General features: G+C 42.8%; 1 protein-coding gene across 1 annotated transcript in view; it reads right to left on the bottom strand.

Moving 5' to 3' along the window:
- The window catches only part of CSMD2 (CUB and Sushi multiple domains 2), a gene marked incomplete at its 5' end in the record, with an annotated part of 765,891 nt that overhangs the window by 82,114 nt on the left and 671,555 nt on the right, over positions 1-12,222 (bottom strand). The window contains 4 exons of the mRNA XM_081962655.1: positions 427-600; positions 2,714-2,887; positions 5,488-5,682; positions 7,802-7,987. Coding sequence (XP_081818781.1) covers positions 427-600; positions 2,714-2,887; positions 5,488-5,682; positions 7,802-7,987 — 729 coding nt within the window. The remainder of the gene's footprint in view (positions 1-426; positions 601-2,713; positions 2,888-5,487; positions 5,683-7,801; positions 7,988-12,222) is intronic.

Genomic DNA, 12,222 nt, shown 5'->3' with positions numbered 1-12,222 from the left:
CGCACACTGGGAACAGGCTCCAGCTGTTCCTCTGCCTCTGTTGTCTAGCTCCCCCTCTGCCTCCTACGCAGAGCCCTCATCTGAGCTTTCCTCAGCCCCCAGGACTGGCCCCTGTTCCTCCCCAACCTCCTCACTGTCCGACTCTGCTGCCTGTTCCACTGGCCGCTGGTGGGTCACAACAGAAAGGTAAAAGAGAGCAGAAGTGATAGATCAGATGGAATGAAGCCAGGCGTCTCAAACATCCTTACATAATCTTATGCTAGACTACTGAAACTTGCAAGATTTTTGGCAACTAAGGAGGCATCTGGGGAATCAGGACTGGGAAACAGGGCAGTTGCACCCTCACCCTCTGATTTTTTTTTCCTTCCTGAGCTCTCCGTCAAAGTTGTGAGTCAGGCTGTGTAATTAAAGTGGCAACATACTTACGCACACAGACAGGAGTCTTCCCAGACCAGTGGTGATCTTGTTGGCAGATGCGGACTGACATGCCGATGAGCCGGAAGCCAGGGCTGCACTGATACACCACGCTGCCACGGTAATTGTAGTTCTCTCCATTGATCTGGCCATTGACAATAGGACCTGGCTCACCGCAGTGTCCCGCTGGAGGGACGAGTCAATGGGGTGGGGGGGGGGGAGAAAGAGAAGGCAGAATTACTGATAGCCCAATATAGAACAACGTCTACCTGGATACCTATGTACCTTAGGAAAGGTACTACACATTTTGTCTTAATTCAGAAGGTTATATATATATATATATATATATATATTTATTTATATTTAAAACAATATATATTTATATTTAAAACAATATAAAACCGAAACCAGAATGGGATGTTGGATAAAGGATTTTAGGGATGTTGGATAAAGAGCTTGAAAAATTTTTTGGAACTTGGTTATTACAGTATATCACAGACACACACACACACTCACATTTTGTAAATATTTAAGGATATCTTTTCATGTGACAACACTGAAGAAATGACAATGTAAAGTAGTGTGCATACAACTTGTGTTGTTTCCACGGACAGCATATTTACACTGTTACACTGTTATGGCTGTTTGGACCTATGCATAATAAAACCTTTCCTGCATCGAAGAGCTTGGCCTAGTCCCTTCTTTTCTACAACAGTGTAAATATGCTGTCCCCTCAAAATCACACAACACACAGCCATCAATGTCTAAACTGCTGGAAACAGAAGTGAATATGTCACCGTGAAAGACCGAAATTGGTGAATGTCGACGTTCACCGGTGAATGTTGGTGAATGTCGACATTCACCGGTGAATGTCGACACATACCAATTTCGGTCTTTCACGGTGACATATATATAACGAGTCAGCGTAACGCTTTACTTTTGCTTCTCAATTCGCGGTCCTGGAAACTACTCGTTCTAACCGCGCAGGATTGCAGGTTTTTTTTTTAAAAAAGTCCGCGAATAGAAGACGCTTAAAAGGAAGCGAGGAGCCGAGGTATTAGGGTAAGGGTATTAGGGTAAGGGTGTCGAGAGGATAAGGGTATTTAGCAAATATTTCGAACATACACCAAGCGACTATGTGAATGTCGACATTCACTGGTGAATGTCGACATTCACCAGATTTCGGACTTTCACAGTAACAAATACACCCCTAAGAATGTCCAAATGGGGCCTAAATAGACGTTTTCCCTCCCTGATGTCATGTGACTTGTTAGTGTTATAAGGTCTCAGGTGTGAAGGGGGAGCCAACATTTCTTCAGCATTGTCACATGAAAAGATATATTTAAATATTTACAAAATGTGATGGGGCGTACTCACTTCCGTCATCTACTGTATATATGCTGATGGTAGCAAGAAACTTCTATGCACGCACACACACACACACAAAAAATGGAATTAATCCCCACAATGGAAGAATGGATGGAAAAAGAATTGGTAGAGATGGCAACAGTAATTAACTTAACAAGAAAAACTTAGTCAGTTTTGTTTCCCTTTGGAAACCACTTCTGGACTTTACGCTCAAAAGAGAAAAAAAATGAAAAATTGAGTTTAGGCTCCTAAAAGTACTTGTTCCCACATTGTTAATAAACCTCTTGGTATGACAAAAAGATGAGATTTTTCTTTCTTTATACGGGTGGTGTCAACATTATCAAGAGACTGCTAAAACCATTAGGGTTTTTTAGATATTTATAGGGTTTTTCATCCACTGCTAATATTTTTTAAAAGATATGTTCAATTATATCAGGTTTCCAAAGATGGCATCAGACAACTCCAACAATGAGAGAGAAGTAGAAAAGTCTTTTATATGTATCAAACAGTTATAAAGCCAGGATAAAGGAAGAACAGCAGCAAAAACCCATTACCGTTTTCATTAATTTTGTTTATTAAGACTATTCAAGACGTTTCCCCATCTGGAGCGGATAATAAGTGTAAAATAAGGTTTAATTTAACCAAAAGCAAAATAAAAGTACTTCTGGTAGCAAGAGGCTTGTCCAATACAATATTTCATTCTTCAGCAAGAAGAAGAAAAAGAAATGATGCAAATTAAAAGCAGCTGATTAAAACTGTCCCTTATACATTTATCAACTGTCATTGTGGTGAATTAAGCCACTGCTTCCATCTGACCTTGCAGCTCTTTTGAAAGATGGGTGCAGAAACTGCCTCTGAAGTGTCCCCTAGTCTCCTATTTGGGGCTCTGAAGGCCCCTAGCCAATCAGGTTGACAGTAGTCCTATACTCACCCAGGCATGTCACTTCTAGTCCACTCCAAAGACCATTGGCCATACATTCTCGGACACGAGAGCCCACTAAGGTGTAGCCGCTATTGCAGGAGAAGATCGCAGTAGCTCCATAAGTGGTTAAGGTCCCAATCCTGTTTCCATTGGATGGCACAGGCAAATCTCCACAGGAGATAACTAAAAGATAACACACACACACAAACAAAAAAAGTGTCAGTTTTGGAAGCTATTGTTTTCTTTCTTCTTCCTGATTGCCACATATTTTAGCCTGGGAAATTGGGAGGTTTTTTTTTTTTTTTTTTTGGAGCAGTAGAAACATAGCCATAACAACATTCTTTACTATGAAAATCAAGGATGCACCTGGATGGGATTACCTGGAGATTGTATCCAGTTGAATCCAAAGATTGGATTGGACCATGTGATGAACTTGTGGATGTGGGCAGGGTTGTGAACTTTCAACTGGGTGGAGAAAACCTGGAAGCTTTCAGATTCGGGTTATTTCCAGATGTGCCAACATGACATCTCTAATAAATTGGAATTTTAAGGAACTTCTAGCCTCAGAGTTTATTTCATTGGGGTTTTTTTTGGAACCCTGACACTTACCGTATTTTTTGGAGTATAAGACGCGCACCTTTTTCCCTCAAAAAAGAGGGAGCCCCACAGCCCTCAGGAGCACTCTACAAGCCTCTCTACAAGGCTATGCATGCCCTCTTTTATTTGGACAAAAAACGGGCCCATTTTCATGAATTTTTGGGAGGTCTACAGAGTGCAAAAACTTTTTTTTTAATTTGCCTCTTCAAAATCTTGGTGCGTCTTATACTCTGGTGTGTCTTATACTCCAAAAAATATGGTAGTTAATAAAGCATTTCTGGTGTTGTTCCACAACTGAGTTCGGTCATTCACAGTCATTTGTCTGTGGAGTGTGCAAAGAATGAAGTCCCTGGTCCATGCCTAATAGGTCCAGAAATGCTCTCCAGAACATTGACGTGAATTAGAGCCCTCCTGTCCAAGATGATATGTTAGGGAGCTCCATGTAGACTATAAATGTGGTATAAAAATAATGTGGCAAATCCTGTTGCTGTTGGTATCTTCTGGCATGGGATGAAATGCGCCTGTTTTGAAAACAGATCTGTCACCACCCAAATGACTGTGTTTCCCGCACTTTTGGGAAATTCCATAATAAAGTCCATAGAAATCTCTCTCCATGGACCTATCAAAGGACACTAGGACAAAGGGGATTTCACTGTTTTTTCAGATATGGGTGTATATGCTGCAGTAAATGGCAAATTGTTCAATCACCCTTTATTTAATCAATCTCAAGTGGCTAGTTTTGTACAACATATGATGGAGGACCTCATGGTACTCACTAAAATGCATTTTAACATGTTGTCAAGAAGTGACTAACAATTGTGACTTTACAACTCCTAAGCCAATTTTTGTGGATTCCCAAATCCTCCTGCTTTACAAAACTTTGGCAAACAAAGTGAGGCTTCAGGTGGCATGGTTTTTTAATAAGAAAATAATTTTAGCTATAAAATTGGTGTGCTAGGTTTTATTAAGTGATACATTAGTAAGAACGTACTCCAGAACCTTTTCTAACCAAATGGTTGTTTGGGAACAGAATTGGTTCATTATATACATTTTGTATATTTATTTTTTTTAATTTATTTGTCTGTTACCCATTCCCAAAGTCTGTGGAAGGTGAACAATCTCATAATTATGTACTGCAGTGTTTCTCAACCTCAGCAGCTTTAGGTTGTGTGGACTTCAACTCTCAGAATTCCCCAGTCAGCTGTGCTGTCCAGCAGAGTCGTACAGTGAGGAGGTTAGGGAGGAACAGGGGCCAGTCCTGGGGGCTGAGGAAAGCTCAGACGAGGGCTCTGCGTAGGAGGCAGAGAGGGAGCTAGACAGCAGTGAGGCTGAAGTACAGCTGGAGCCTGTTCCCAGTGTGCACATGTGCAGAGCTGCCAGAAGACAAGAACCACTAAGAAATCAGGGTCAACTTAGGAGTAAAGCCACACTTTGGCTGTGATTGGCTCCTCCCATAGGAAACAAAAGAGGAGCGAAAGGGTATTTCACAGGAAGCAATTTGTTCCTTTGGTTGTTTCAAGAGTGGAAAGTTCTGTTTGTGACTATAAGAGATTCTGTGCCAAGTTTTGCCTTGTCCTGTTTTGGGAAACTAGGTATTTGGCAGCTCACCAAATGAGACAAGGTTCTTGTTGATAAAGTGTGTGTGTTGAAGTCCATGCATAAGCTGCTGAGGTTGAGAAATACTGATGTAAACCGGGAGTGTTTTGGCAGCCTGGGTCACTGGAACTGGCAGCGACCCAGGCCTGCCATGCCCACGAACCGGTTCTCCTACATGACCACCATCTTGATTTTCAGTTCTGCACATGTGCAGAAGAGTTGTAATTTCTTTTTTAACATTTTGCACATGCACAGGCCTATTTTTGTGCAAATGTGCACATGTGCACTGAACCCCACATTACTCATGCATGCACAGTTCACTGTAAATGGTTGTGTGCATGCATGAAGACCACTGAAAGCTAATAAACAAGATGCCAGCAACGGCATGGGAAACTGGGGAACCGGTTCAGGGGCGTGGCCAGCCACTGCCGGTTCTGCGACCTAGGCCAAATTACCACTACTGGTTCGGCCTAACTGAGCCAAACCGGGAACAACCCACCTCTGGACCCCACCCCAGTGTCATATTATTCTCCCAGATGCACACACTATTAGATTCCTTTTGATTTCTCATTCCTAAAACACACACTCACTTCTACAGGTCGGCATGGGTTCGCCTATGCTCCATTTCCCATTCGCCTGGCAGCCGATGACACGATACCCAATGTAATAGTAGCCCGGGTCGCAGATCAACATAAGCTGTGCATTGTATTGGTACTGAGTCTCATGGATCAGCCTCCATCTCCCATGTTCCACAGCAATGCTGCTGATGTCAGGACAGCCGACCGCTGGAGTCACGAAAGAGAGAGAAACAATCTAAGTCAAACTAAAGGCCCATTCATCTGTCCATCCTAGCTGAGAATGGCCAGCTGAAAGCTGTAAATAAGAGGAGAATGTTGTATTTGTCACTGTCATTGAACAGTCTGAACTGAATTTGTTCTAAACCGATGGTCATTTGAAAATGGACCCAAATTTGTCACAAAGCTGAATGAAGTGAGGATACAAACCTCTGAGGCAACATTGAATGATTTCTGAAGAAGAGGAATGATGAACCCAATAACTAAATGGGGCATTAGTATCTATAAGAGGACAACAGATGGGAAGGCAAGTCTATTACAAGTGTTTAGCAGTGTCAGCTAGAAATTGAGCCTCCAACTTTTGATATAACACATACGTGCTAGCCATTCCCAACTCTAGAGGGCAGTGCTCATCTTCGTTTCAAAGCCGAAGAATCAGCACTGTCCGACGACATCTCTGTGGTCATGTGGCCGGTATGACTAAATGTCAAAGGTGCATGGAATGCTGTTATCTTCCCACCAAAGGTGGTCCCTATTTTTCTACTTGCATTTTTACATGTTTTCGAACTGCTAGGTTGGCAGAAGCTGGGACAAGTAATGAGGGCTCACTCCGTTACGTGGTGCTAGGGATTCGAACCACCGAACTGCCAACCTTCTTTGTATATAAAGTTTTTTATTTTTTTCATTTTCATAACATATAATCACGTGCACCATTAGATAGCCAACATCATATTGTATTATTAAATGTTTACATCAACTGTCAACATTCTGATGGACAAACTCAGCGTCTTAGCCACTGAGCCACCGCGTCCCTATGCGATGAATAATTTGTGCAGATTGTCTCAGTTTGGTGAAGGCTAATGATACTATCCTCAAACATTTAGCTCAATGTTTTAACGCCGTTGTATACCAAGATGCTAAAGTAGATGGTAGCATTTAGCTCACCTTGACTGATTTCAAAAAAGCCACTGATCCACCACGTCCCTCTTGCATAAAATAGAAATAATTAATATAGAAAGAGTTACATCTGCACGGGAAGTTCCGTCTCAAAGAAACTAAAAAATGTGCAGAGTAGGGTAAAAAAAGTGACTTAAATTGCTCCACCAAAACCATGGACAGAGTTATCTGGAAAGAGGATTTCTTTGACTTTCTCAATGTAGAAATTCCCTTCACCAGCAAAATAGCAGCCGAGCTAAAAAAAAAAAAAAAAAGTCCAGCAGGAGGATTTCACTCAGGAGATGGTTCTTTGGGCTCAAATGAAAGAAAATATTTGGCCCTGTGGAGCGAGAGATTTAGATTTCTATACAATACCCTCTTTCTAATTTCCCAGTAAGCATCTAAGGAACTACTGTTGTCAAGAGACTAACTAACTAGGTCTGGGATAGTGAACCTATGACATGTGAAGAGCTGCCCTTTCGCCATTTCTGAAGCCATTTTTCACCCTCCCTGGGCTCCAGAGGCTTTATAGGAGCCTGGGGAGGGTGAAAAGAGCCTCCCCCCCGGAGTCCCTCCGGAAGCTTCATGAGCTTCCCTGAAGCCTCCGGAGCACTTAAAACGACACTCTGACCAAACTGTAAGTGACTTCCAGTTTGCTTGGAGCATCGTTTTGAGTGCTCCGGAGGCTTCCGTGACCTTCAGGAGGCTTCCCTGAAGCCTCCGCAGCCGGTTTGCTCAGAGTGTCATTTTGAGTGCTCAAGAGGCTTCAGGGAAGCCTCCTGAAGGTCGCTGAAGCCTCCGAAGGGCCCCCGGAGGGTGGAAGGCTGTCTTCGCCCTCTCCAGGCTCCTATAAAGCCTCTGAAGCCTGGGGAGGGCGAAAAAAGCATGCAAAAAATGGGGGGTCGCAGCTGTAGTGCGCATATGCGCACTGGGGGGGTCGCACATTGCATTATGGGTGCGGCATGCCTGAGCACGACCCCCTTGTGCTCCCCCCACTTATGGCACGCGAGCCAAAAAAGGTTTGCAATCACTGAATTAGGTGATCTTTTAACTCCAACACAATAAGCTTCTGGTTGCTTTTGAAATTATTCTGGATGCTTATTAAGACAAAGGCATCGTGCTTAAAAGGAGACAAAGAATGTGGAAGGCTGAAGGTGGACCATATTAGACTCACCCACACAAGGAGGAGGATTATTGCCATTGCTCCATTGTCCAGTTGCCAGGCACTCCACGCTGGAGTTATCTTGAGCCTGGAGGTGAAAGCCCTCTTTGCATTGGTAAACTGCTTTGCTGCCCATGGTGAACTCCCGGCCAAAAACAACCCCGTTCTTCGGAGCTCTGGGAACTCCACAGGAGATTGCTTGGAAGGAAAAGTCAAGAGATGTGACTGCTTGCCTTCATACAAAGTCTTTGCTTCCATAGTGAGCTTCAAAATTTAACCTGTTCTTTTTTGTCTCGAGCCTTCCCTATCCAATGCATATATAGCAGCATTCACAGTAAACAATAATACCAAAAAGACGTGTGTGTTATGACATCACACAAATGTTGCAAATATATACTGGAGGTGGGTTCCTAACCGGCTTATTACCGGTTTGCTGAGAGGGCATTTCGCAAGCGCCCTGCTCGCTTCATCCCAGAAACATGCCGGTGACAGCAGAAGAGACCAAGGAACCATTTTGGGGGCGTGGCAGGCCTGAGTCGCTGCCGGTTCCAGCGACCCACACCGCCATACCACTACCAGTTCAGCCAAACCGGTCTAAACTGGTAGGAATCCACCACTGACTTGAGGTCTTGAAGCAGGTGCAGAAGTCAGGGTGGCCTATGTATAATGCAGTCATCACACATGTCTTATGATGCATCCTTGCCACAACACATGGCATGATGCATTCTTTGCCATCCCCAAGCTCTGAAGCCTTTCCCCAACCTCCAAAGATACCCATGTGCTTAGAAGCATACTATTTGAATTTCTTTTTGCAAAACATGCCAACACACTTCAGTGGGACTTCCGCCAAATGAGCCAAGGACAGAAGCATATCAATTAATACCTAGTCCCCAAAGAGGGACAAGGTGGGGGACGAGAAGTCAGCTAATTTGTGACCAATATTGGTTGGGGTTATGGTTCTTTTTGAACAGGGAAGATTTGCCTAGTCTTGGGGATATCTGTGACAGTAGCTAGAATTCTTTTGAGCTTCTGATGGTACCCAACTTGCCTTAGTCCTCCAGGCCCTGCTATGCCTATCTTGATTTATGGGGCTTGAGACCTATCTTTGAAGGCAATCAGAAACCACAGTTCATGCAACTGCTTGGAATATTACAAGGAAAAACAGTTGATGTTTGATTGCTGGGCCATCTTTTAATGGTCTAAAAGTATTGATGAATTGTGCCCAGATTACACCTACATTATTAAGAACTCCTACACCACCTTTGCTTTGAGATCGGCTTCCAAATCCTTTGTATAAACTCAAGGGATGGGTCCTTTTCAGCTGAGGTCGTAGATTTGCAGATGATTATTATCCTAACTGAAATAGATTAAGCCCTGTCAATTTAGTTCTTTAAACAAACTTCAAATAGTTATTTATTTTGAACTTTCAGCACTAGGATTTTTTAAAATTTGATATACTTTTAAATGTTGGGTGCAATTGGGAGTACCTTTATTGTTTTTGTTGGAATATATTAAGATCATATTTAATTATTGTTTGCTGTACTTTAAGTCTAATAGTGTCACTGTCCAAATTTTATTTAGCCAATCTATTTTGTAGAAATGGCCTTTGGAGGACTTGCATAACCCTAAAAGGGGCACTTTTTAAAATACCATCTGTTTTCCTTCTAAAACAACCATTTATGGATCTACTTTCTTTGTATAAACAACTCATTACCGAGATTCTATTTATAAACTTTTTATTATGTTGTCATAGCAATTTAGCCAATGACTTGCTGGATGTTCATTTCAATTAAATAAGTTGAACCCTATGGGCATCCTTGACTACCTTTTCCCAGGACACATTTGCCTGCAAGCTAAGCTGGGGGGCCATTGGCCAGCAGAATTGTGATTAGGGATCTGTGCTTAAACACAGGCCAAGGTAAAATGATAAAGCTGCAGCATAAACATCCAGATATCATTTAGATTTTTAAAAGTTCCTTTATGGGAAAAAGAGAAGAATGAATAGGAGGAAGCAGTAGGCTGGAGAGGGATTTTGAAAGAACAGCTATAGTAGATGGTGAAAGAAACACATAGCACAATAAGGTAAAGGTTCCCCTTGCACATATATGCTAGTTGTTCCTGACTCTAGGGGGCGGTGCTCATTTCCATTTCAAAGCTGTAGAGCCAGCACTGTCCCAAGACGTCTCTGCGGTCATGTGGCTGGCATGACTAAAAGCCGAAGTCGCACGGAACGCTGTTACCTTCCCACCAAAGGTGGTCCCTATTTTTCAAGTTGCATTTTTACATGCTTTCAAACTGATAGGTTGGCAGAAGCTGGGACAGGTAATGGGAGCTCACTCTGTTATGCAGTGCTAGGGATTCGAACTGCTGAACTGCCGACCATTCTGATCGACAAGCTCAGTGTCTTAGCCACTGAGCCACCGCGTCCCTTTACATAGCACAATATGAAGGTCTAATATGTTACAGCAGGCCCTTCATAATCAAGGACATGGGCTCCTTCTGCAATGGTGCCTATTGTATTGGAAATAATGAGCATAAACAGGGAAGGAAGAAAAGAAGGAAGGAAGGAAGGAAGGAAGGAAGGAAGGAAGGAAGGAAGGAAGGAAGGAAGGAAGGAAGGAAGGAAGGAAGGAAGATCCAACTGTCCAGTGTGGGTGTCATCAGTCACATCCTAGCTTTGTGAAGATAATTGTGTGCATGTCACCTGAACCACTAAGGAGCTCAGCAAAACCTCTGGCAAGGCCAGGCGTCTAGACGGCTAAGTGTGATGAATACCAATTTCATGTAGCAGCGACAAGGGGGAAAGGAGAGGCGCCTGAAAATCCATGCTTTTGACTGGTTCGGGTCTGTAATAGCTATAACCTTCAAGGGTTACCTTATCAAAGCAATTTGGAGGGCCACATGGGCAGCTCATGCACCCCAAACTGCCTGTCAGTTGTTAACTGCTCTGTTCTCCCTCTGACCCCTGTAGGGTTTTGCATGTGGGAAACTTATAAGTGGGTCGGAAGGTTGGGGGTGGCTGCTTCTTTTGCTTCATTCTTTCAATGAAAACTGTACAGATTGTACTGTACTTAATATTGTACTTCAGTTCAGACTCCCAGCAAAAAATGTATATTTAGATATTTAAAAAACATTCTTTGGGATATCGTATATTTGATGGGAAATAGACATCTTTCTTCCATCTGGTTGGTTGCATTGAAGTTTGAGAATTTATTGAAGGAGATAAAATTAGACCAAACTGGTAAGAGTTTGCGGGGGGGAAAATGAGGGGTTTAAATATCTACAAGTTGCACTTTAAAGAATCAGAGGAAAGAGGATCGTTAGACATGCTAAAATGAACCAAGGTACAGGCAGAGATTAAGGAAATATTAGGCTAATTGCTATAGGCATGATGGAACTAGGGATCGAGAGGCTTTCCCCCACCCCCAAAGCTCAAGAGATGAAAGATAGATATATAGATAGATATATAGATATATAGATATATAGATGGATGGATGGATGGATGGATTTTCTCTTTTCTGTCTAATAGATAGATGGATGAATGATAGATAGATAGATAGATAGATAGATAGATAGATAGATAGATAGATAGATAGATAGATAGATAGAGGGATAGATGGATATATGAATAAATGATAGATGGATAGATAGATAGATAGATAGATAGATAGATAGATAGATAGATAGATAGATAGACAGACAGACAGACAGACAGACAGACAGACAGGTAGGTAGATGATGGAGAGAGAGAGAGAGGGAGAGAGAGAGAGGGAAGGAGGGAGGGAGGGAGAGGGAGATGAATGTACAGAGCAGGGGATGGAGCAGAAATAGTTTAACCCAGTGTCATGTTTAACAAACATTGAGAGGTTGTGTAAGGAAGGCAACCTAAGGAGATAGGTGAGTAGGATGAAGACTACTCATCAATAGGGAAAACAAGAAGTACAAGGGAAGAAGCTGAGGCTTTCCTACCTAAAGTTCCCTTCCCAAATCAGCTTCCATTTCCTAAAGCCCTTAGGGAACAGAGGAAGCTTGGGGATACAAAAGAACCAAGAGTGATGTTGCCGAAGGCTCAGCCAAGAAAGAGATCAGCAAACTTCACCAGTTGGGGAATTGCCCAATAATTTGTCTGAGGGAGGACTGAGGCTTGCAAAATGCAAAACTGACAGCAGGGAACAGGAAGGAGGACTGGATCAGTCAACTTAAGAGAGATCCAATTCAAGAAGATGGGGGAATGACTGCTAACATTCACAGCTATGGTCTTCTGGCAATCTACCAGATATTGTTGGGAGAGAGGGAGGGAGAGACAGTGAGACACAGAGAGAGAGAGACACACACACAGAGAAACAAATAGATAGAGAGAAACAGAGAGAGAGAGAGAGAGAGAGAGACAGAGACAGAGACAAAGAGACAGACACAGAGAGAGAGACAGACAG

The sequence above is a fragment of the Natrix helvetica genome (assembly GCF_964273705.1).
Source record: "Natrix helvetica genome assembly, chromosome: 9".
Taxonomy (NCBI): Eukaryota; Metazoa; Chordata; class Lepidosauria; order Squamata; family Natricidae; genus Natrix; species Natrix helvetica.
This window is presented reverse-complemented; position numbering and strand designations above follow the sequence as displayed.